Below are 27,090 nucleotides of genomic sequence, written 5' to 3'. Positions count from 1 at the left end.
TGCCATTCTGCCTCGTACCCACAGACCTAGGCACTTACTGTCTGCTTTTCCAGGCCCTGCCTGTTCTGGACATTTGAACGAATGGGACCATACAGCTTGTGATTCTGTTTCTGGCATTCTGTTTTCTAGGTTCTTCTGTATGAGGAGAGCATCCTTTCATTTAGTGCTTGACCAGCTGGTGGACAGTCAGACTGCATTCATTTTAAAGGTTATGAAATGGTTCTATGAACACTCACATACTGAAGTGGATATATGAGTTCAGTTTATATGCATCGTATTAGGAATATAACAGCTGGCTCATATGTACCTGAATCATTTTTCAAAATGACGGTACCCTTTTTCTCATTCTCACAGTGGCCTGTGAGAGTTCTCATTTCTTCACATGCTTGCTAATACTACCTGCCTTTCACATCCCGTCATCCTGGCAGATGAGAAGAGTTCACCCACTATGATCCTGATTCATATTTCCCTAATGACTGGAGATTTTTTTTTAAATGACTTCCATTATTTCTACCCTTTTGGAGAAACATTGACACAAACCCTTTCCCACTTAGAACTGCAACAAAATCTAACTTGCATCACAGACTAACAAGCAGCCCAGCTGTCCTTCATACAAGGAACCTGGGTTCTAGGCAATACCACCTTCTGGGCTGTTGCAGTCTCCCACTGGTTTCCCATATCCAGCTGGCAGATGAAGAGAAGAGACGGGTGGAGGACTGTAGAGTCAAATGGCACTTTCTCCTGCGCATCCTGCACTGTAGCCAGTCTTTCAGCTCTGTTCTGGAAGCAAGTGAGTGGGAAAATGTTGCCTTGCTGTCTAACGGGGAGAGGAAATGGTTCCAGGGAGTACTTTGTCAGTCTGTATCACCCAAAGCTTAGTAGGGGGCCTGTATATACTTAGCGTTCAGGAAAGGCAGCTGAACGGCGAGAAGCCTGCCAACAGGACCCTCCTATGCTCATGAAGGGTACTCTGGCTTGGCTTATCTCTGGGCCTGCAGGGCACAGTGATCCACTGGTGTCACAAACAAGGTCAAGAACTCTGAGAAGTAGGGCCCTGTGTTTGTGTCAAGTAACTCCTCAGTGTTCCCGCACTGACGGCAGTGCCCTGGAGTCTCGCTGCTCACCGCTGCTGATGAATGTGGCTCTCTGGGACTAGACCTGCAGTTTAGTCACACCTAGCCTCCTCTTGCCACAAGCTCTTCTTATCATTGGCATAGAGGCAGCTTCATTCTCTGTCACCTGCATGCCCAGAGCCCTCTTATACCAAGAGTGGCCTTTACGTTCTTTTGTATCTCTCATGGCAAAGAACTCAGCTACAAATGTTCTGGTTGCCCTGCCTTAAATTGTGCTGTTTATATCTTTACTATTGAATTGTATGGCTTTGCACATATTCTGGATACATGATTTGAAAATATTTTCTCCCATTATGTGGGCTTGTGGGCTACCTTTTCACTCTTTAGTTTATTTTTGATATAAAGTATCTCTACACAGCCCAGCTCTCCTGGAACTCAGTATAAAGACCACATTGGTCTCAAACTCAAAGAAATACGCCTCCCCAGTGCTTCCTTTTGTTTTTTATCAGCCACTTCTATGTCTTATTTGGGTCCTATGAAAACGTGTTCATTTTTATTTTTCTGGAGGCAGGTCTCTTATAGCTCAGGTTGGCCCTGAACTAACTATACATCTGCGGATGACCTTGAACTTCAGATCCTACTGCCTCCCTCCACCTTCCCAGTGCTGGGAATGCCAGAGTGCACCCTCACAGCTGGGTTCTATGATACTGGAGATCGAACCCAGGACCTTGTGAATGCCAGATGAGCATTTGACCTAAACTACCCAACGTTTTAAATTGTGATGAAGTCTGATCTGCCTATTCTTCTTTCGTTCTTTGTGCTTTTGGTGTGTCTAAGAAGTGTTTGCTGAATCCAAACCCATAATGATTTACTTATATTTCCTTTAAATTCCATATGGCATTTGGTGGTCTGGTTCGTCTGTGGCACACTCTCAGGACCTGCCGTGTATGGGGCATGACAACTCAGGGCTGATGTACAACTCCTGAGCACCTGCATAAGCTGGGGACTGCCACACCCAAAGCACACAGTGAAGACAGGGTTGTTCTTTTTCACTTTCACACCACTGCTCAAAGCGAGAAACTGCTGTAATGTTTTCTCATCTTAACCTCTCCTTGGAAAGTATTCTCCAAGTAGGGCATGGTATTGCTGGCCTGTGAGCCCGTCACCTGGGGGAATGTGGGGCAGAAATCCACAGGTTTAAAGGTAACCTGGGCTCTGCTGAGAGTTCTAAGGCCAGCCTGGGCCATATGGAGAGGCTCTGTCTCAAGATTCAAACCAAGATACAGGTATCAGCTTCCTTTAGAGCTGGCTGCTGCAGCCTCTCACCTGCTTCCAAAGCTGCCCCCCTCTCTTTCAACAACCTTTAGGTTTGGTTGTGTGTGTGTGTATTCCACCATCTGCTGAATTCTATTTTACTCTTGCATTTGAAATTCTTTGTGTGCAGTAATGTGCACACTTCACTCTAACCACACTAACATAATTCCAAAGGAGAGGACTTGTTAATATTTTAGTCAAGGTCGCTCTCCCTATAGTAAATACATGTAAAGCCGGTAACCACGAGCATGTTTCAAAAGTGAAACTCCTGAAAGGAACTCCTTTAAAAGTGGCAAGTATACTTCTAATGGTTTTGGATATACCATTATGGCCAAGATAACTGTTCCATGCTCTGTGAATGGTACATTTTCTACCCAGTCCCAAGGCCAAAGAACAAACACTAACAAGAAATGTTAAAGATAGAATAGCACAGAAAAACTTCAGAGTTAGATTTTTATTGGTGTAGGAATCAGGTCAGAATACCCTTTACTATATTTCTGGAAAACACTGAATGTTTAAAAGCAAATAAACATTATATAAACAAACACGAAAGACAATTTGTAAGTGCTAGCCACTGGAAGGGCAAGGCAACGAACTCAGTGGCAAAGCAGCTCGCAGTTCCTTGTGGGACAGTACTGATCAGCAAGCACGACTTCAGGAAAACAAGTTTCAGGAGCATAGCTTTGGTTTTTAGTAAGCTGAAAGCCAAGAGGGCCAGGAATAAATCAGACAAGTAAAGCTCAACAATGTTCTATTTGTTTTGAAGAAAAAAAAAAGAAAAAAAAGGTTCCTTAACTGCAAACGAATCGAACTAACATCAGATCATGTAGTAATTAATGAAGACATCTAATAAGCAAGCACGGACGTTACCCATGTCCACCACATAAAAAAAAAAAAAAAAAAAAAAAAAAAAAAAAACGAATCTGTACCTAGATAAGGGTCAAACAATTTTCATTCCACACCCACAGATACAATGGACTCTAAGACTTCCAACCCAGGGCATCTGCAGTGGATCCCAGTTTGCAGAGCTGGGTTGTATCCTCATCAGCTGATATTCACAGGGCGAGGGATGTGGCTCAGGCGGCACAGTGCTTGCTGGCTGAGGACCTAGCACGAAGCCTGGGTTCCACCCCAGAGCCTTAAAGAGCAGGTGTGATGGCTCATGCTTGTCATCGCAGCAGTGGGAGCGGGAGAGTGCAGACAGGCTGAGCCTGCCCTCGGCTGGAAACCCTGTCTTCCCCTAATCTCCAAATCTATTTTGTTTTCAGTCTAGAAAATAATACTTTTCTATGTTTTTTTCTTTTCTTCTTTTTTTTTTTTGGGGGGGGGGTGTGGTGGTGGTTAAGACAGGGGTCTCTCTGTATAGCTCTGGCTGTCCTGAAACTCACTCTGTAGACCAGGCAGGCTTCAAACTCACAGAAATCCACCTGCCTCTGCTTACCAAGTGCTTGGATTAAAGGAAATGCCATCACTGTCTGGCAATTTTTGTGTCTTTAAAGCACATTCAATTGTGTAGGCAGAGAACCAATGACAGCATAAAAGTGTATATTTAATTGTGTGTGTGTGTGTGTGTGTGTGTGTGTGTGTGTATAAGAGATACACACATCAATAGTTCTCAAAGATTTTTGGTCTCAAGAGATGTCTTTGCACATTTTAACCATCAGATGTTTTGAAACAGCTGTTTTCAAGTAGATTACACACACTGGTATTTACCATAGTGTAATTTAAAACCAAGAAACATTTAGGACATTAAAAAAAAAAAACACAATAAAAAAACAGAAGTACTAATTCTTCAAGCTGTCACTCATCAGGTAGCTTCTGAACATAATTGATGTTTTGTAGAGACAAAGAAAAAGAAGGCTCCAGGCAGTGCTGAGCGGAGCTGCTGGCTCCTGCATCTGCTCAGCTGACTGCCCACCCCGATCCTTCTCCTATGGACCCTGCTGGATCCTTCTAGATGCTACCTGTGTTTACCTACTACCTGAGCGAGACGATAGACTCAGTCTGCCACAAGATTCGAAAACTCTCGGAAACAGTAATGGCAGCATGCTTTCTGTGGTTCTGCTCAGAGCACAAGTTAGAGTTTTCTTACTTTAAATAGTTGCTGAGGTGATGGTGGAGCTAAGGAAATTGCCTCCATGACGCTGACAGGATAGATAATTTGAAAAACATGTTATAGTTTAAAAGCAAGTACAACTTGTTCACTATCATCTCCTATATTCAGGCTCTGTTACACACCATTAAGTTGCCTGAGTAGTACCACCGTCTCTTTAAAGGCCTCGCAGAGCCTCTCTAGTCTTCTACTCACTGAGCTAAGTTGCGGAAGCCTCTCTGGAGGACTAGAGTACAGTTTCTGTATTATTTTCCCTTAAGCAGTCAGGGCAGTTTCCTCATTATCTGAAACTTGATGGGGGGGGGGGTTTCCACAAGGTGTTTAGACAAACATGGTTGTACTAACACTAATATTTTTGTAACGTGCAATGTGCTTTTGACGTTATTACTCAACTGACTTGTGAATTATACAGTGTAACGAGGATAAACATTTTCTTAATAAACTTAGAAACCTCTACGTAGACCCTAAGTGTTCTATGTGTTACGGCAAGAAGGAAAACATAGGCTTATTTTTAAGCACTTATTAAACTCTGCTAATATGGTGTCTCCACTCTGGTGCAGAAAGCACACATCTGGGACTCCAGAGCTGCAGAGACCCTCTCCTTCTCCTTTTCCAGCTTTGCAAACAAGCCGTCTGGGGCTAGTACAGAACACGGAATTCTCTGTCTGCTGCCAAGGATACTTAACAGGTTAAAATTCTGAGGAATTAAAAAAAAAAAAAAGAGGAAACACACCCATTTCCTTGCCAACATTTTATCTTATTTTATTCATTATTATTGTGTGTGTAATACATGTGTAGGGGAGAGTACACCACAGTGTGTGCATGGAGGTCTGGGGACAATTTTGTGGATGTCCTCTCTTTCCACATTTTCTAGGTCCTGGGGATTGAACTCAGGTCATCAGGAATGCACAGCAAACTCTTTCCCTGCTGAGCCCTGTTGCAGGCCCACTACTGATTTCTTAAATCACTGTCTGAACCCCTGGCACAGGGGATGATTCAGCTGCCACCATTCCTGCTCCATCAGCTCTGGGAAAAGGCAGTAGGACAAGCAGGAAAGGCCTGAGTCTCCTTCTCACATGCTCAGAGTTAAGAGCAAGGGCTGTAGTGACAGGTCCCCAGTGAGACCGCCCTGGTGATTCCAGGATGCAGAAGCTCAGGACCAGCTGACAAGTTTACAGATGCAGAAGCCCTTTAAGGGACTGAAGATTGTGGCATTCAAGTATATATAACAAAACTGGTTTTTCCATTATAATCATATTCGTGACTGACAAGCACCATTAACTATGACCGTTTCCTCTAAGAGAGTGGTCTGCACGTGTCCTCTGTTACTGTGTAATTGGTCTGAGAGTTTTTTTTTTTTTTCTTTTCTCGACTCAACTGCCAGGATTCCTGATTACTAACAATCACTAGGTTGATTTTTTCAACTATTTCATAATAAGCACAAAATACGGTTTTTAGCAGAGCACAGTCATATTCAGTGAAGTACTTAGAGACATTTGTGACAATGAGAAGGCGGCTACTTACATAATCTGGGAGAGGGACATCACTGGAACTCAGGGAACTGCTCAAGGATTGGGTGGCTTGCTCCAGAACTTTGTTGTGTTTTTTAGACAGCAAAGAAAACAAACTGAAAAAACACAAAGGAAAACCCAATTACATTAAGAAAACTAAGTCCTTCCTTTTCTAGATCTAACACAGAACTGTAAAGTTCCTAGCTGATGACAGCCGCTAGGCAACCCACTCTAAGTTGCTCGGGCCAGTAGATCTGAGTTGCTCACTCTTTCAAGTAAGTATGTTGGTTAAGTCTAGTTCTCTAGTGTTACTGGACCACAGATGTCTTAGATGACATTTCTCAAGAAAGATGTTTTTTTTCCAAACTTTTTAAAATTAATTGTTTTGTTTTGTTTTGTTTTGAAGAAGGGTGATTTTTAAGGATATATTTTATGAGATTTCTACTCTGGTCATGATGGGTTAACTGGTACCAGATGAACTTTCCCGCAGCAATCAACTAAAATGTAGAGGAAACATATAAAACAACTGTTTTGGGTCAATCAGAAATATAAGATCAGGATTCCTAAAACACGAGAACTTGACAATGGTGAGTTTCTGTCTAAAGACAGAATTGAACCTAGCCTATGGTTCAGAACATTAGGAACTCAGTAGTGTGGAGCAATGATGTGCTGAGAAGACAGAGATCAGAATTTGGGATAGCCGTCTCTGAACTTGGGAAATTTATATGAGATAGGAGGAAACTGCAAGAAAGGTCTAGCAATCAGAGTGTCTGAAAAGTATTGAGATGTACCTGTGAAGACAAGAACCCATAAGATGGACAGTGAACTGCTGAGGGCCTATACAACAGATTTTGGAATTCAAAACACATTGACGACTATTGATGATCCAACCAGCCAGTGGATAAAACTCCCTGTCTGTAGCGTGACATGTGTGTTCCTGAATGGTCACTTAAGAAATAGGAACATTTCAGAATATGGATTACTGTGATCTAAGAGGCATCTTAATAAAGTTATAACAAGGAACAATATTCAAAGAATAAAGGTGATTTACATTAAATATACATGAGCTATACACTCCAATTAAAATGTCAGTGTTTTTTATTAAGAATGGATGAATATCAAGACCCAACTATGTATTATTTAAAAGAAATGCTTATAAACCTAAAGATAGGAGTTCATAATTATAAAAAAGGTGGGATGGCCAGATTAACTGCAGAAAGAGAATTATTATCAGAGATAGAAAGAAGGATTTAATAATGATGAAAGCTGACAGAGAAGATTTAGTTCCAAATGTATATGTCTAATACTAGGGTCACAAATATGTATTTTATGCATATACATATATATGTCCTATTAGTAAACATGTATAGTCAGATATTCTAATAGTGAACCTACTGTACTAACCAATAAAGACTCTATGAGTTAGATGGAAGCTTAAAAATAAAGGCAATTTTGATTCTATGTACTTTCCATTTTACCTTGAGGTGTGATCTGTAGTATTTTTTTAAAATGCTAAAACTATGATTTTAGTATTTCTTAGTGATGTTTTTGTAAATAGAATATGAATTGATTATCAATTTTGGAAAGGCCTTATTTATTTCAGACAGATCAAGCAGGATAATTCAAGAAGCCAAGATCAATAAACATTCTTTCTAGAGTGCATTCTTGTCTATCTTTTTTTTTTTTTTTTTGCTGTTTTTTGGCAACACTAAAGATTGACCCCAGGATCCACATATACTGGATGAGTGCTCTACCATTAAGCTACGCTTAAACTACTTTTCACTTCCTAAAATTTCCTCCCCTTTCCCTCTCTCTAGTATGTAAAGTTCTGGGTATTAAACCCAAAGACTTATGGATGTCAGGCACACAGACCATAGAGCTGCACTCACAGCCTTAAGTTTTAACTAATATTCCTGGCTTTTAAATGTGGGTTCCGTGGATGACACTCAGGTTCCTGACCTTGTAAGGCAGGAACATCCCTGACGGAACCACCTTTCCAGCCCAGGGATGCTGAGACTAAAATCATTTGGTGACCAATTCTAGCACAGGATATGGTACAACCTAGAGGCATAAACCAGATACTCCAAAAGGGAGCAACCACAGAGAGGCCTTAGAGATCAGCCAACTTGGTGCAAGAGGTGGGGCCAAAGGGAACAAAGCATGTCCTCTTGAAGTTGCAGAGGAGGAATGCAGGGCTGCTCTCTCAGTTCACAAACCTAGGGACATCCCAATTCACATCCCCTTCTCTCTTTCTATGGAAAGTCACTTGAAGTTGTTTCCTCTGGAAAAGGCAGGCCAGTTTGTTTGTTTACTTTACAAGGGAATACTAGCCATCTGTTTCTCTTGTTAGGGGACCAAACAAGGGAAGGAGCTGCATTCCCAGCATAAGGTACTTCAGTTGAGCATGATGGAAGATCTGCTGATTAAGGGCATCAAGTATTGAAGCACACTTCCCCAAGAAGCTGTGGCTATGGTTTCAGCTTTAAGAAAGTTTGTGCAAGAACAGATAATGTGAGGTCTCTTCCAGTTCTCTGCCATGAATGAGGCACAGAATTCACACATACTCTAAGTTGTTATTCTCATACAACTTAATAGGTTTTCCCCTCACACTTTACATCTACTGCTTGCAAAATCTTGTGTGTGCTTTTTTTAACATTCTAATTTTGGCTTTCATTTAGCATTTTTAAGGCGAAATGACCTAAATTTATATGGGAATGACTTGCAAATTGCAGAGTGAGAAAAGGAACTTCTGCTTAAGCTCTGCATCCTTAGCACTCAGCCCCGGCTCAGTGCTAGTTAAAGCAGTGGAGAGCCGGGATGGCTGCACACACAGGAAAAGCCGATCATAAATGGAAGCGAGGCTGATCCTTGGGGTGATCGGTATTCAGTCGGAGGGGCATAACTCCAAAAAAAGTTAGAGAAAGATTAACTTTTCTGTAAGTACAACAATATCTATTATAAACTGGAAATTCAGTGAGAAACTAAAACATGGATCTCTCTCTCTCTCTCTCTCTCTCTCTCACACACACACACACACACACACACACACACACACACACACACATATACTCATTCTTCTTCCCCACTGGGTACACAGTGGGGATTACTCTATGCTCTTTGGGAGCAGGAGGCTGGAACACTAACTATATCCTTTAAAAAGTCTGATAAGAGAGAACACGCTTCCCTGCGAAAATCAGAGCTCCTGCCAGGAGACAGCATTGCAAAGGAGAAGGCAGCATGTAAATAAAAAATGCGTGGTCAGTCCAAACTGGGACGTGCTGAGAAGATCACAAGCTGGCACAAATGGCTGCAGCTGAGGGTGCACAGACGGCAGGGCATGAGACCAGAATGAAGACAGTTTAAAGACAGACTGTGAAGAGACGGACGCTCACGACACATCAAAAACCCTGGGCTATGTTCTATACAATTGAGGAGCTGGTGAAAATGCTGACAGAGATGTGGTCCAAGCCTGAGAAGCTCAAGTCTACAGTGTAAGGTCTGAAAGCAGAGACGTTCTGCCAAAGTGCTCTGTGGCACAGAGGAAGGCGAGGTACATTCCACCGAGGAATCAGGCTTGGCTGTGGCCCCGAAGTTTAGGAGTTTGCTAACTGGAAAAGTAAAGGAGGATGAAGAGCAATTTGAAAGTTGAAACAGTATATAGAAAGTGTGCTGAAAGACTGCACAGCCTGCAAAGCGAGACTGGAGAAAATCCAGTGAGATGAACATGGGAGATGGGGCAAGACAGGAAGCCAGCAAGGACAACAGCAGGTGAGAACAACAGACACTGCCTGCCTTCCTGGAGGGCAGGAGTGCCATGGGATGCCAGTGAGGGCTGCGTCTGCAGCTTGTCAAAAACAGGAAAGCGCTTCTGGGGTGATGCCTAAGTGCTGCCTTAAGGAAAAACTACGAGTTGGCCATGCAAGGCAGGCAGCAGGATGGTAAACACGTGAAAAAAAGAATCCAGGTGAAGACAGAGAGAGAGAAACTTGAGGGGAAGTCGACAGGAGCCATCTGGAAGGCAAAGGACAAGGCAGAGAGTGAAAGAAGGTAATTGGAGTTTTCCAGAAAGCCCTGGCTGACAGACAGTTGTGAAGAGGGAGACCTGGGAAGACAAAGTGATCAGCAGCAGCAGCAGCAGCAGCAGCGGCCCCCGATGTGCGCTGTGCATGCCTGGACCAGCACCGTCCACTGCATGGTCCGGAAGGTGGGTATTGCTCTGTTCCCCTCTCTCCATTTTACAGGGATAACACATCGAAGCAAGGGCAGGTTAAGTCATCTCTGTGACAAGTCAGGAGTCAAGCACAGGCACACTGGCTCCTGAATCTGTATGCCTAACAATTCTGCCAGACACACCCCCTCACCTGCAAGCTGCTCAGGACCACCACTGGAGACAGAAACAAACCAGACGGTAGTTTGTTTAGTAGTGTTAGTGTTCAGAAGACAGTGAGGGGACTTGGTGTGGGGGAAGCTATACCAGGTGCACTCACAGAAGTAGAGGTGATCTTCCAAATATATTGAGGGATGTAAGCAATGACACATGGGACAGAGCTCTGAGAACCAATGAGACTAAAAGCAGAAGCAAGCAAAGGTAGCCAGTGACATCACCCATCAGCAGAGGCAGGAGCCCAGGAGAGAGAGAGGGTGTTAAACAGTGAAGACTAGCAACAAAGACGCTGGACTTGGTATTAGGAAACAAACCAGCTGTGGCCTTCCCACTTATAGAGGGAACAAGGCAGGAGCTGGGTAGCAGGGGCCTACACTTGACCTAAGGCGTAGTAGCCCCAGCACCAGCCTGCCCAACCCTCTGGAAAAGATGTCTTACTCCCTGCCTCTGACAAACACTCCTCTGCTCACCTGGCACCCAAATCTGCTCTGACATCTATCTCACATTCAAGCAACTTTATTAAGGAATAACCTATGTATACAACACAATGAGTTTTAAAAAATTTAACCATTCACATAACCCATCATTATGGAGAACAAGATGGAGAACAGAAAGCTCCCCTGGGCCTTTCACAATCAGTCTCTTTCTGTAATACAGCCCGTTTCCTTCCAGGCAACCACGGATACATTCTTTTGCCTCTTCTAGAATCTCACACAAATAGATCAGACCATATGCAGAATCTGGGTCTGCCTTTCTCACTCAGCACAGTGCTTTTCAAACTGCTCCATGGTTTATGTATCCACGATTCATCCGTTTGTTAATACTCAGTAGTTTCCCTTATATGGATATACCTCAATTTTTCTATTTACTAGCTGCTTCCAGGGTTGGGCTATGGCAAACAAGGCTGCTATACTTTCACATATGCTTTTGAAGAACACCTATTTTTCCATCTCTTGAGTAGATTCCTACAGAGGTTGCTGAATTGCCTGGCATTTGTCTAACTCTATGCTAAGCCACCAACTGTTTGGCCTTCTTGCTTAGCATATCACTTGGTATTTCCGTCTTTTTAATTTTGGAGTTCTGGGGGGTGAAGAACATTTTCCCTGTAGTTTTAATTTGCATTTTCCTAAGGAGTGTTCTTGTGCTTGTATGTCTTCTTTAACTTAGCTATACAATTTTCTGCCCCCTAAAAGAATGAGTTTCCTTTCTTCTTGAAGGTTTGTTGTTTTTGTTTTTTAAATATACTTTGGGTATAAGCCCTTTATCAGATATGTAGTATATAAATCACACACACACACACACACACACACACACACACACACACACACACACATCTCCTAGTCTATTCTATGGCCTATCACTGGATGAGGGGATACCTTTAATTTTTATAACAGTGCTTTTAAGAATGTGCCCCCCCCACCCCCAATAGTAACTCTGGCTGTCCTGGAACTTATGGTGTACAAAAGGCTGGCATGGAACTCACAGAGATCTACCTGCCTCTGACTCCCAAGTGTTGGAATACACCACCACAACGAACTTAATTTTGAAGTTTGATTGTGATGAATTTGTTAAACTCTAAAAGATGGTTTGTATTTTTTGGTCTTGTCTTAAAAAAGAAAATCTCTAATCCCTAAATTTCAAAGGTTTTTCTCCCATGGTTTCTCCTGTAAGTTTTGTAGTTCTAACACTTGTGTTTAGGTCTATGATCCATTTGCACTAATGTGTGTGGCAAGAAGCAAGAGTCAAGGTCTATTTGTCTTGCAGGGTGGAGAAGAATACGGGTATTTAATTGCTCCAGCACTAAAAGGCTGTCTGTCCCCCTGGAATTATCTCCTCACCCTGGCTGAAACATCACTGACTACACATGCACTAGTCTGTGTCTGGCCTCCGGCCCACCTCTCTGTGAAGCCTACTATACACTAATAGCATACTGTCCTGACTCCAGCGCCACAGCACACCTACAACCAAGCATGGGAGGCCTCCAGTTTCTGCTTTCTTTGTCAAAATGGCTTTCAGTTATTTTGGCTTCTTTGTTATTTCCATGCAAATTTTATCATCCAACCCACTGGTCACCAGTAAACAGTCAATAAGTTCTGATTAACCGTGCACTGCATGTGCGTACAACTTCAGGGTCTTAGCATGGCCACAACTCTGGATTTCCACAGAGCTAACCACCCTGCTTGTCTGCCTTTCAGCAATATTCCATACTTTTATTTTAAAGGTCTTGTGTGTATAACACACACACACACACACACACACACACACACACACATACACACACACACGCTTGCATGCTATTTCTCTCTCCTCTCTCTCTGTCTCTCTCTCTCCTGCTGAGTTAACCAGGTGGGTTCAGTCTTCCTAAGGTACAAGTTCTGCACCCAGATGGTTATGGCCTTTTGCTAAACTCACTTATTATGTGGAGTAGACTTCTTGTAGATTCATTACAGTTTTTTCAAAGTTTATTTTTCTTTTATGTTTATGAACGTTGTGCCGGTGTCAAGTGCAACCATATGCATGCCGTGTCTGTGGAGGGCAGAAGAGGGCAGTGGATCCCAGAACTGATTCACAGCCAGCTGTGAGCTGCCATGTGGGTGCTTGGAATGACACCTGGGCTCTGTAAGCGCAGCCAGTGTTTTTCACCTTTGAGCCAACTCTCCAGTTCCTCATTAGGATTGAAAAACATGTTCAATGCCAATAGCAAAGGAATTAATAGAATTAAAAAACAGTTTCACATTTACAATTCACAATTTGAAATTTAAATTTCTCTTGATAGTGCACTGGCTGGGACAATACCAAATAAATGTGAAAACAGACTTTTTTTTTTTTTTTTTAAAGAAAGCATGTAGGAACTGTACAAAACAGGGGTCTCGTTACGGCACAGGCATGTCACCCACTATCCTTTGTGGCCTCCCTCTGGCTCCTGAGGGTCTCCTTCCTTTCCCCAAATGGTCCCCATTCTACTTCCATATCTTCTTTTCTCTTTTAAATCTAGAGTCTGTGTCTGCTTTGTTTTATTTAACATTACAATTTCTAATTGCATCTGTTTTCTTGCAAATGACAGGAATTGGTCAGCATTATCCATCAGGAAAACGCAAGTCAAAACTGCACTGATATTCTACCCAGATCCAAGCAGAATGACTGCCATCAGGAAGACAAATTCTGGTGAGGATGCGGGGGTGGGCTGGGGTGGGGTGGGAAGGAACCCATATGGACGAAGAAATGGCTTTTTCTCGTGTGTAGACGGCACCACACTTCTTACCATCCCTTTGTGGATGCACGTTTCGGCTGACCCAGAACTCGGCTACTATCAACTGCCCTGTAACACTCACTCAGGTGCACAGGCATGTTTATGGCATGCTGACTTCCAACTCCTTTGGTTAGATACTAAGGCGTAGCGTAGCTGGATTACTTGGTGGTTCCATTTTTTCCTGATAGCTAAAGCTGCTGACCAATTTTTTCAACCATTTCTTGGCAGTTTGTGCTTGTGTTGAGAAGCTGTCCCTTACTTTATTGCATTTACTGATTGGATGGCGTGGTTTGTTACTGTTCATTTTTTCTTTACCTGTCCTCGATCTGAAGCCCCTGCCTGACATTAACTCACACACACACACACACCCTCTGAAGGCTGTAGCTTCACACTGGTGGCTGCTTCCTTTGATGTGCAGAAGCATGTTATGTCATGCAATCCCAGTTTTCAGTTCCTTGGATGATTTCCTGTGCTACTGACGTCTTTTGTAATTTTTATTTAAGGCTATTGTGAACAGGACTGTTTTACTATTTCTTAGAATTTGAAAAAAATACTGATTTTGTATTTGCTACTTTTGCTTTGTGTGTAGATCTAGGAGCTTTGTGTGGTGGCGTCTTTAGGGTCCTTTAAGTACAGCATTTTGTCCTTAGGACTTTGCTGAGTAGAGGGGAAACACCTATCCTTTCACTATTAAGCATAAGTTTAGTGATAATTTTTCTTTTTTTTTCTTTTTGAGACAAGGTCTCACTAGGTATCTCTGGTTGCCCTGGGCATGCTATCTACACCAGGCTGACCTCAAATTCACAGATTTGCCTGCTTCTGCCTGCACTGAGATTACAAGTGTGCACCACCGCACTTGGCCCAGCAATAAGATCTTCATAGTACCCTTTATCAAGCTGAAGAATTCCTTACTCCTTGTTTTCTAATTGAAATAGGTTTTCAACTGTGTTACATATTTTTCTGTATTTACTGAGTTGATCCAGTTTTTACTATCTGCTGGTTATTTTACTGTTGTTGTTTTGCTTTTGGGGGGATGCTAGGATTGAACCCAAGGTTCTGGGCGTGCTGGGCAAGAGCTCCACTACCAAGTCACTTCTCCAGTCCTTGAGGTAGTGGACTGAACTTACCGGCCATAGAATGCTGATCAGCTTTAAACTGCTAGAATCCTCTTGGTAATCTTTTTATCTGATGGTGATGTGGATAATTAAGAATAAAACTCTGTGAAAATCTATTTCCAATTTTCTTGATTTGTCAGCTGTCTGACAAAGAAAGCATTACTATTACCAGCCAGGCTGTACATGAAGAGACTAAGGAACCAAACAGGGACCTGAAGAGTAAAGTCAGGGTGGACACCTGGGAAATATGGCAAGATCCTGGGATACAGCAACTTTGTCTGCTACCTGGAGAATCATTTTCTAATTACAGTGGCTATGGTTTTGTTTTCTTTTCCTGAATGATTCACTCTTGGATCCTATTTTTAGGAACAGAAAGTATTCTCCTGAAATTGAGGAAGGCTGTGAGGAGAAGCTTCAGGAAGACATATCCCTTCTAGACACGACAAGTTTGAGATGTCTACCTGTTAGCCAAGCAGAGTTCAAGAAGACAGCTGGGCTGATGAGTGTGGGTTTAGGCAGAGACATACATCTGGGAATTGCAAATATGCCACGAGAATTTAACATCATGGCAACAAACTTAAAGAGTCCCAGACTAGAAATAACTGGCGGTAAAAGAAATATATATACTAGAACTCAGGAAATTAGAAAGGGAAAGTGCAGGTCCCAAATGGAAGTCTGACCGAACATCTGTAAAGATCAGATCTTCAGTTCCTACCCTGACCTTGAATCCTGCTTAGGGATCAGGGGAACTGAACAGCGTTAATATGAATGGATCTGTAGAACTGACCTCAGAGAGCTCAGCTAGGGTTCCCTAAGATGTATCAGCCACCCCAAGTGCACAGAACTTCCAACCAGTTATTTCTTTTTTTAAATTAATTTTTATTTTTTAATATTAATCACAGGTTATTTACTTCGTATCCCAGCCATAGCCTTCTCCCTCATTCCCTTCCAATCTCACCCTCCCTCTCTCATCTTCTCCCTGTCCCTTTCCAAGTCCACTGCTAGGCGAGGTCCTCCTCCCCTTCCATCTGACCCTAGCTTATCAGGTATCTCCAGGACTGGCTGCAATGTCCTCCTCTGTGGCCAAGCAAGGCTGTTCCTCCCTCGGGGTCTGGGGGAGGTAAAGGAGCCAGTCATTGAGTTCATGTCAGAAATAGTTCCTGTTCCCCTTACTAGGGAAACCCACTTTGATACTGAGCTACCATGGGCTACATCTGAGTGGGTATTCTAGGTTACATCCATCCATGGTCCTTGGTTGGAGAAACAGTCTCATAGAGGACCCCTGTGCCCTGATGTATTTTGTCCTTGCGGAGCTCCTGTCCTCTCCCAGTCATATTAACTCCCCCTTTTATCATATGGTTCCCTGCACTCTCTACCGAAGCCAACCAGTTATTTCATGGTACGTTTTTAAATGGAAACTCTCTGCCAGAGATCCGCAGAGAGTGGCACTGACATGACACAGATGCTGCTGCTGCTGCTGCTGCTGCTGCTGCTGCTGCTGCTGCTGATTCTCACCGAGCCCATGAGGGAATACAAAGTAGTCTCTATGCAGGTGAGGAGGCTGAAGTGCATAGAAACATTGGAGAACAAAACAGAATTCTTAGAAACTGGAAATACGATCTCAGAACTTTTATAGTAGGGTTGGAAATAAATTCAAGAAAGTGGAACAACAGCAACGAAAAGATAGACAGGAAACCAACAGAAAGTAACTTCAAAGGGACTGGTCCTCAGAGGTTAACTAACTTATGATAGAAAAATAGACACTGTTAAATAATTATTTTATGGGAAAGTTCTCAGGACTGAAAACACAAATTTCCACAGTGAAAAAAAACTAATAAATAAACAAACAAACAGAAAAAAGTAAAAACAAATAAAACCCCCACATCATTAGCACACAGCTAGAATTTCAAAACCACCAGAAACAAAAGGTCCTCAACACTGACAGGCAAAGGGGGACACAGGATTTTGTTCTGTGAAACTAGGTCTCACCACATAGCTTTGCTAGCCTCAAACTTAAAGCAATCCTCCTGCCTCTGCCTCCTGAATGCTGGGATTATATGCACTCCACACCAAGTCCAATTTCCACCTCATCATGTTTTAGTGAAGCACCATCCCTCCCTCCCAACCCATCTCCCAAGTAATACCCAGAATACAAAGCAAGTTCAAGACACAACAGATGCTCTTTTTCAAGGACAAAAAGAATCTGTCTATATGTGCTAAAAATTTATCTTGAAGGATACACAAGAAAACTTCCTTAGGAAGGAGATCAGAATGTGAGATATTAGTCATAGCTCTAGAGAGCAAGATGGCTTACTGGGTACAGGTGGTTGCCACTAAGACTGGCTGCTGAGCTCAACCACAGAGCCTATGTAAACACACACACACACACACACACACACACACACACACACACACACACACGTACAAATAACTAAAAGTAAAGAACAGGTATTGCTAATTATTTACTTTAGAACAACATTGAGATAAAAATGTTCTGTATGAGTTGTTTAAAAAGGTGAACATCACCTTGTACTATGTGGCTGGTCCATGAAAGATGACGGTCCTAACGATGCCAACCCTGACTACCTCAGAGCTGCACTATGTGAATGGGGCAGAACAGGGTGCCAAGGGTATTGTGTCTGCAGACTGCAATGCACTTGCTGCCCAGAGACCTTCCTGCCTATTCCAGGAAAGTTGCCAACACAAAGTTCAGACAAAGTTTGCAAGGAGAGCCTGACCAAACTAAAAGTGAGAGAAAGGGCTATGGTGTCTATGTGCTGGATGATGGCAACAAGTGTGGGGAAGATGTAAGGACCGAGCTACCTTTAATAAAGTGAAAATAATCATCACATCTATGAAGGTGGAAGATTTCGCTTGGCGGCACCCGCCCCTTTTGCACATGCATACAGGGGGAGCAGCACTGCTTGCTTTGCTCTCTACACCTGTGTGGCCTCCCTGAAAATGCTGCTCACAGCTGTTCTTAAGTCACTGCAGACCTAGTAAGCAGAACACACACGTGTCATAAACACCAAGTCCTTCACATAAGCTGGACTATGTAACTTTTGTTGATTTGCCTTCTTCCAGTAAGAGAAACTATAAAGATATTCCTGCCTTCAAAACAAAAAACAAAACCCCCCAAAAACAAACAAACAAAAATATTAAGACTTTTTTTTTTTTTAGTAAAAAATAAAACCTTGTTTTTAAAAGAACCTTAAGTTGAGATAAAGTGGTGGCTAATAAAACAATTATCTTTGCTAAGAACAGTTGCATTAATAGGAAGGAGTGATGCTAGAGCAGAATTAATTGCCCATTCATTCATATGTCATTGGCTTAGTAACTATAAACTTGCTTAGATATATAAAACAGCCACCTTACAATTTACTCCTAAGACAAGTGTCAAAATGGTGTTGACAATTAAGGCACAAAGGTCAGAAAACAAAATACAAACCCTCAGCACTTACTAGTAGGTGACTCAAAAGCTTGTTAAGTGCAAATATTTCTTGCACTAACAAGGGCACAGTGCATGGACCACAGATGTGCCCACCACAGCCATGACTGGATCTGACGCATGGGATGCACACAGTTCAGATTCAACACAAGGAAGACCCACTAACTCACCTCCTTCAAACGGCCATGCATGATCCCTAGTGAGCGACATTCCCACCCAACAGCACACCCTAAATTGCAAATGTAGAACTCAACTGTACTGCTGTCAAAACAGAGCACATCTCAGCAGGAATGTTGGACGGCAGATAGAGCGTTCAGCATGTCCTGTACACCCGCGCACACACCTGCAGTTAGAGACACCAAAGTGCATGTCGCTCACCACAGCACGGTCTGCGCAGTGCGAGCACAACTCGACCATGCTTGTGTTTTGTCTTGAAATGCCGAAACTCTTTTTGGAATTTAATTTCCCTACGTTACAGGCAACTAAAACTCAAATAGGAGACAGAAGTAAAATGGAATGATGACTAACAATTTTAAGAATCATGTTCATGATGACTATAATTATTCCTGGTAAAATTTGTTGAGAAAACTGGGTAAAACTCAAGCTCTGTCAATACACGATCTGGTAACTGTATTACCAAAGCCGAGAGGGAGTGGAACAGACTCTATCATTATGGCAATCACTGTCGCCTCCCACAAAGACGTTCCTGTACACTTCTTCCATGTGTTTTCAACTTTAAAGTAATTTTGTGAGAAAAATATTTAAGTAGATGTAACATGGAAAGGTTTTTAAAGGCAAAGTTTCCCAATTTGATTAAATTTTCTCACACGCTATTTAGCAAAAATAACTAAATTCAACATTGGTTGTCTGATTTAACTCACAGATGATCTTTATTACCAATTTTAATTTATACCTACTTCATAGGATAAATTATATATATATATATATATGGTATAAATGTATATATATATACATATAAATTTAACTATGATGAAAGTCTTTAAATATTTTACAACTAGCATTTAGTTCTTAGCACTACAGTATTTCCTCTTCTCTATTAGAAAAATATACTCTGCAGAGAACAGACATAAATTATCTGATGTTAAAGAATTTAGGTTGTCTTTTTTTCTGTCACATTTTCTTAGTCTCGTGAGAAAAACACATAGCCAGTACGTCACATACTGATACAGTTTTTTTAATCCTATATTACGTGTCACTAATTTATGGCTGTAATTGGATTTGAAATAATATTTAATGAGAAAATCCACCTGGAAGAAGGAGCTGGCTCCCAGCAGCACAAGTGGGGCAGAATGGCAGCTGAGGAGAACTCTGGCGGGTCAGAGGGTGCTTCCTAAGCATGAAGACATTTCCTCTCTCGGGAACCTCCAAATGACGTGCTCACAGGGCAGTCACTGGAAGAAAGGCTGCGGGCGGGGACTGGCACCCGTGACATGTATAGAACTCATAGGAAGGGTATTTTCTAGATTTTTGGATCCCAACCAGAGCTTTCTTTGCCTTTTATGAGGGTCACAGAAAGAGAAGTCTTAATTAAAATTAGAGGTTTATACCTTTAAATTCTTTTGCTTTTTTTAAATTTCAAACTTGATAATTAGTGTGTGTGTTGCGCATACATGATGTATGCACAGTGTGCATGTCGGCTACCATGTGCATGTAAAGGTCAGAGGACAATGTGGTGGGACTGGTTCTCTCTGCCTGCCTTCATGGGGTCCAGGGATCAGGTCACCATGCTTGCTGGTAAGTGCTTGTACTCAATGAGTCATCTTTGCTGGCCCTCTTAAAGTCTTTCTTTTCCAGTTTCTGCTAGTTGCATTACTATTTTAAAAAAGCCTCAGCTCTGTAAAAACTTTTTATCTACTTCCTTTGAACCTTTTTATAATTAATTACTAATTTATGCTTGCTCTGCACATATATATTTGCTGTACCTTTGCCTCATTTCTGTGAATAAATGCTCAAGGGCACACATGCCCATTCTTTCTTCCCTTTTGCCTCAATTATTCTGCAATGTCTCTTTTACCAATAGTCACACTGTGTTAGTTATTCCAGGTCCTTGTTTGCCTTAAAAAAACAAAAACAAAAACAAAAAAACCTTCCAACTGTATTCACGAATAAAATAACCTGTGAGTTAAAGTTTAAAAATACTTTTCATAAAAGCCACAAAGCCAAATATATTTGCAGTAACTTCACAGGAAACCCACCTCGACTATGACTCACTATGAAATACAGCAGCAGCCCCTTTCCTGCCTTCAATGGCACAAACCTAAACCACGAAGCAACATCTCCAGGCCTGAAAAGACTAATAAAGCCTGAAACCAAATTCCTCCGGCCTTAACTAAAAGTCTTGGTAGTTTAGTTTAATTCAATTCCCGATAAGCTCAATTGGTAGTAGTGTCTTCAGTCAAATTTTCTAAATAATAAAAACCAAGAGGGAAGATCAGGTTGGGTGTGTGTGGAGAGGGGTAGACTTTAAGGCAAAGGGAAAGTGGAGTCAGGAGATGGGAGACAGAACCAACTCAAAATCAACCCCTGCCCATCAACAACCTACAAGACGGAGAAGACTTGTCAGTCTGAGGCCTTGTACTTATCAACCCCCCCCCCACTGCTCCCCGAAGCCTGCAAATAGCAAGCCTACAGTCAAAAGGCCTTCACAATGTTGCTAAAGTAGTACTTTAATGAAGTACCCATTTGCTGTCCACAACTCCCACCTAAAATGACCGTTAGCACCTGTGTGCTCAGACAGCAGAGCTGCCAACAGCACACCGAATACTTCTAATATGACACTACACATCTTCAATAAACTATCACTTAGCAAAATCAGAAATCCCATGCGAGAGAACACAGATCAGCCAGGCAGGAGTGGTGTACCCCTTTAATCCCAGAACTCGGGGGCAGATGGGTATGAGTTCCAGGCCAGCCTGATCTACAAAGTGAGTTCCAGGATAGCAAGGGTCACACAGAGAAACACTGTCTCAAAAAACCAAACAAACAAACAAACAAACAAACAAACAAACCAAACCAAAAAATAATAAAATAAAAACCCAAACAAACAAAAACAAACAACAAAAAACAGATTAAAATATAGCTCATCACCGTAACTCCCAGTAATCATAAAGACAGGTTTCTATCAACAGATCTAAGAAATGTCTTCACCTCAAGACAAAGTTATGGCTGAACTCATGCTGAAGTCAGGAAATAATGGCCTGTTTTAAGAATGTGGTCAGCTTTTAGCCCCCACAGCCCTGTCCCTTGGTAGTCAAGATGTAGAGGTAAACCCAAGTACTGTGCTCCCTCTACTGGCGCTGTAGCTATGGCTAATTCCATCCATGAAGAATTGCTATGCAAATCTCATTAGAACACACTGGAAGCAGCGAGTCTGCTCTGTTTGGGGTCTTAAATGTGTAAACCATCTCTCCCTTCACGTCTGAGGAACAGACAACTGATATGTGACTAACATAACAGCATTCTCAGAGATGTAACAGCTGGCCTTTGGCTCACAGCGCAATGCAAGAGCTGTGTTATGTGTTATCTAAAGCCTGAAGCTTGCTATCTGCCAGGCTCCTTACCGCCCTAATTGTGACTAATAAGGGAATATGACCAATGTGGACAGTGCCTAATTCAAGGAGGCAACTGGAAAATTTCCCAACACAGCAAATACTTAACACTTCTCCTAATAGGCTTCAACTATTTACTTAAAAACCATATGATGGTTTTTGGCCTGGATCCATGGTCATCCTATAATGTCTTCAAGTCAGTAAGTAAAATGTGGTCATTTTGTTGTTATTGTCAATAATGAAGGCAATTAGGAGGAGGAGGAAAAGCAGGGTGGTAAGGATGGCTATCTACACAAGGCCTGCTACCTAACAAGTACAGGGCTGGAACTTCCAAGAAATCATCATCAAGAGTATCCATAGGCCTCAGTGTGTAAAGGCATTGCCACCAAGTCTTTATGAGTTTGATCCTCAAAATCCACATGGTAGAAGGACAGAGCCGACTCGCACAAACTGTCTTCAGATTTCCATACATGTGCCATACATTTCCATGCATGTGTGCATTCACACATGTGCACAATAAACACACGCAATTTTATACCAAAAGAGTAATCTACAGTGCAGACATTTCTGTCCCTGCTTTACAGAGAAAAGCTGAGGAGCATCTCAGCTGCATCCTGTGACCCTAACTGCTTGTTACTTTGTTCATTCTTAATAAAGGGAGACAACAACAGCAAATTATACCCTCTCCCAGTACTAACCCCAACTCCTATAAAAATGAAAGCTTTGGGCAAAAGATAGCAAGCAGAAAGCTGTTTTAATTTCTTGTTTATTACTAGAGGTCAGGGTTAATCTTTATTTTCAGAAGAGTATGTTACCGTGCTGCATCCTCAGCTTTCATCAGCCCACAGTATAGGTTACATAATACTCAATTCCAAGCTGTTTTTAAGTGACCTGTTTTTGGAGAATTGGTAGCTTACTGCTAGTCTGATAAGAATACTATTTAGATAGATACAAACTGTCTGGGATTACAAAATCTAATCTGTTCAGACTAAAAGTAAATATTTATTCAGCTAGAATATACTAGTCTATCTTTGTGGGGAAGAAACATTTGTTTCTCAATGAAAGATATAAACTGTTATCTCAACCATGCACAATTTTTTAGTCAACATAAAGTTTAAGTTCTGTGTTCAGTCTGAATCTGGAGGTGATTAGCCGTTACTTCCAGGGGAAGGCATCCTGGCAAAGCATTTAACTCAGAAAATAGTGCTGAAAGAAGCAGCTTCTCAACCACTTACGAGTAAACAACAAATGCCAACTTGCCAGAAATGAGAAGGCAGCCCATAATAAATCGAGCTCTTCCAGTTTGCCTTCTATTGCTATGATAAGCACTATGACAAAAAGCAACTTGGGGAGAAAAGGGTTTATTTGGCTTACTTGTCCCAATCCGAGTTCATCATTGATTCAGGGAAAGAACTCAAGCAGGAGCAGAGACAAAAGCCAGGGAGGAAAATGGCGTAGTGACTCACTCTCCATGGCTCCCTCAGGACCACCATAGCAGGGTGGTGTGTTCTCTAACATCAATCACTAATTAAGAAAATGCTGAATCCCGCATCCCTTCCTCTCCACTCATGTTTCACTGTATTGCAATGCCTTCTCGTTGGGAAATGCAGCTTGCAGATGTTTACGCTGCACTAGGTAGACGTTATTTGGGACGATTTGCCGATACCCATGGTAGACTTAGGCATGCCTTTTTTGAAGCATGAACTCTGAGTTCACTATTTTTAAGTCTAACTAGACAAACCTCTAGATTCTGGCTTAACAGACTTCTGTTGCCTCTAAGTTTCTATCCTAACCATACTTTTGAAGTTTATACAAGAAGCTTTAAGAGTTTAGTTTGTGCCTTTGGTTTTTATTTTTACAACTGCTAAAATACCCCTGTAAGCCTTATCCTTTATCCTTTCATATGTTTTATAAAATTCATTGACCAACTGAAATGTTGGGTATTTGTAAATGAGACCAAAATGTGGGCTGCTCTTTTTCATAAAATAATCTTTGTTGGACATTGCTGTGAAATCAACAGTAGCCAGGCTGTAACTGTGAATGCCTTGTGTTCTTGGTACTTGTATTACATTCATAAAAGTGTGCAAGTCATGTGACTCCCAGCTTTCCTAAAATGCTGTTAAGCCACCTAACTGAGCATAACAAACTGGTTTAGATTTTAATGGAATTAATATAAAATGTTATCCCATAAATAAGCAAATATTTGTGTTTGGTTTAAAAAAGAGAGAGAGAGAAAGAAAATGTCCCATAGACTTGTCTAAGTGGAATCTGATGGTGACAATCCATCAATTAAGGTTCCCCCTTTCCAGATGCCTCTACTTTATGTCAAGTTGAAAAAGGCATCAGACTAGACACAGGCTTTGAGACATCTGGGGTTGGATGGAACCGGAAGACATGGCTTAGTAGTTAAGCACACTTGTTCTTGCTGAGCACCTGGGTTCAGTTCCCAGCACCCACAGGGTGTGGTTCACAATCATCTGTAACTCCAGTTCCAAGAGACCCAAAGCCTTCTGACCTCCATGAACACCAGGCACAGAGGAAGGAAGGAAAGGATGGAGATGGATGGATAGATGGATGGATAGATAGATAGATAGATAGATAGATAGATAGATAGATAGATAGATAGATAATTTGGGCTGAACTGGCAAATGAATGTAAAGTTTAACCATGAACAATTAACTAACATACATAACTAACCTTGTGATTTACAGCAAGCACACACTTAATGGATACTAATGATTTTAAACTAAAATTATTAGCTAAAAACATTATTTGTGTTATAAGAAAGGAATTACAAGTAGCCAGGCACAGTAGAAGCCATACACTCTCTCTTTTAGCTCCTAGTCCTGTGGGGCATAGCATTTTTCTGGCTTCCTTACCTGCAATGCAGGTGACTAGTGATGGATACTGAGGAAGAAATGCTGTGGTGGCTAACGTGACCAGGTGTGAGAAGCCTCAACAGCCAGCCTGAGGGCAAGGCTGCTATGCAATTGGTTGGTTCCTGGCACAGGGGATGTGGGCCATGGGTTACCAGCTACTCCTACTCTTGTAATATTTATTTTATTAGTTTTTAAAAGCTAATATTACCTTGTGTGTACGTGTCTGGGTGTGTGCCCCGTGTATATGAGGATGTCAGAGGACAGCTCATGGGAGTCAGTTCTCTTCTTCCACCACATAGATAGGCCCTGGAGATAAGGCTCAGGTCGTGGGCTTGGGAACATGTGTCCTTGGCTGGTGAGACATGGCCCTTGTTATATAGCAACAATGAATCTCATCTTTTTAATACTGTGCAAAACACACACAGAACTTCTACGGGACTTGGCCTATTGGTATATAGTTTCTGTTTTGAAGAATCAGAAATATATATTGTGAAGTGACTGAAATCAAGCTTGTGCTTATTTCCAATGGATCTTCTGAGGGGGGGGGTGACGGGAGAGGAGGGGAAAAGGGGAAGAGGGGACGAGAGAGGTAGTACTCTTAACAGAAAAGTCAAGGATAGAGGGTAAGATGATTTTATAAGAGAAACTCTAATATCCAGTATATATAAAGAACTAAAGAAGTTAAACAGCAATAAATCAAGTAATCCAATTAAAAAATGGGGAACAGAGCTAAACAGAGAATTCTCTGCAGAGGAATATTGAATGGCAGAGAAACACTTAAAGAAATGCTCTCATTAGCCATCAGGGAAATGCAAATCAAAACGACCCTAAGATTTCACCTTACACCCAGCAGAATGGCTAAGATCAAAAACTCAAGAGACAACACATGCTGGAGAGGTTGTGGACAAAGGGGAATCCTCCTTCACTGCTGGTGGGAATGTAAACTTGTACAACCACTCTGGAAAGCAATCTGGCGCATTCTCAGACAAATAGGAATAGCGCATCCTCAAGATCCAGCTATACCACTCCTAAGCATATATCGAAAAGATTCTCAAGTACACAATAAGGACATTTGCTCATTGTTTGTAGAAGCCTTATTTGTAATAGCCAGAAGCTGGAAACAGCCCAGATGCCCCTCAGTGGAGGAATAGATGCACAAATTGTGGTATATCTACACAATGGAATATTACTCAGCAATAAAAAAACAAGAAAATCATGAAATTTGCAGGTAAATGGTGGGATCTGGAAAAGATCATCCTGAGTGAGCTATCTCAGAAACAGAAAGATGCACACGGTATATACTCACTCATATAGACATATAATGTAGGATAAACCTACTAAAATCTGTACACCTAAAGAAACTAATCAAGAGGGAGGATTCTTGCTAAAATACTCAATTCCTATCCAGAAAGGCAAAGAGGCTGGACATCAGAAGAAGGAGAAAAGAGGGAACAAGTCAGGAGCCTGACACGGAGGACCTCTGAAAAGCTCTGCCCTGCAGACTATCAATGTAGATACTGAGGCTTACGGGCAACCTTTGGGCAGAGTGCAGGGAATCTTAGAAAAGAAGTGGGAAACAGAAAGATCCGGAGAGGACAGGAACTCCACAAGGAGAGCAACAGAACCAAAAAATCTGAGCACAGGGGTCTTTCCTGAGACTGCTATTCCAACCAAGGACTATGCATGGAGATAACCTAAGACCCCTGCACATATGTAGCCCATTTCCATTGTAATAGGAACAGGGACTCTCTCTGACATGAACTGACTGGTCTGCTCTTTAATTACCTCCCCCTGAGGGGGAAGCAGCCTTACCAGGCCACAGAAGAAGACAACGCAGCCACTCCTGATGAGACCTAATTGACTAGGATCAGAAGGAAGGAAAAGAAGTCCTCCCCTATCAGTGGACTTGGGGAGGGGCATGCATACAGAGGGTGGAGGAAGGGAGGGATTGGGATGGGAGGAGGGAGGGAACCACAGCGGGGATACAAAGTGAATAAAGTGTAATTAATAAAGAAAAAAAAAAAAAGAGAAACCCAAGGCAAAAAATAAAATTTTCACAAACACCACAGCTTTGATGTTGAATACTAAATTTAGATGTCAATTAAAATAATCTAATTTTGATATAAATGTATCTCAGTTTGGTTGTGGCTCCTCCAGGTCTATAAGAAACAAACCAACTGGTTTATAAAAGAATAAAGAATATCCACAATAGAACATTCATATGTCCAGGCTACAGAATTACTCCATGTACAATCATAGCTAGAGGAGTACCGGTTCTGTTGACCTTTTCATGGAATGAGGCTTGGGTTTTGCTGATTTTCTTCTCTTTTTACCCTTCTTTTTCTAGTTTCTAAGGTACAACTTGAGGTCACTGACTCAAGGCCTACTTTCCACTCTATCTTAGTGGTTTTCTACATTTAGTATGTAGAATTTT

General features: G+C 41.9%; 1 protein-coding gene across 1 annotated transcript in view; it reads right to left on the bottom strand.

Annotated features, from left to right (window-relative positions):
• The window catches only part of Dym (dymeclin), a 276,645-nt gene that overhangs the window by 89,138 nt on the left and 160,417 nt on the right, over window positions 1-27,090 (bottom strand). The window contains exon 14 of the mRNA XM_055622878.1: window positions 6,025-6,127. Within this exon, the coding sequence (XP_055478853.1) occupies window positions 6,025-6,127 (103 nt within the window). The remainder of the gene's footprint in view (window positions 1-6,024; window positions 6,128-27,090) is intronic.

The sequence above is a fragment of the Psammomys obesus genome, unplaced genomic scaffold, assembly GCF_907164565.1.
Source record: "Psammomys obesus unplaced genomic scaffold, mPsaObe1.curated_primary_1811, whole genome shotgun sequence".
Lineage (NCBI taxonomy): Eukaryota > Metazoa > Chordata > Mammalia > Rodentia > Muridae > Psammomys > Psammomys obesus.
Note: the sequence above shows the minus strand (reverse complement) of the source record. Positions and strands in the feature narration are given on the sequence as shown.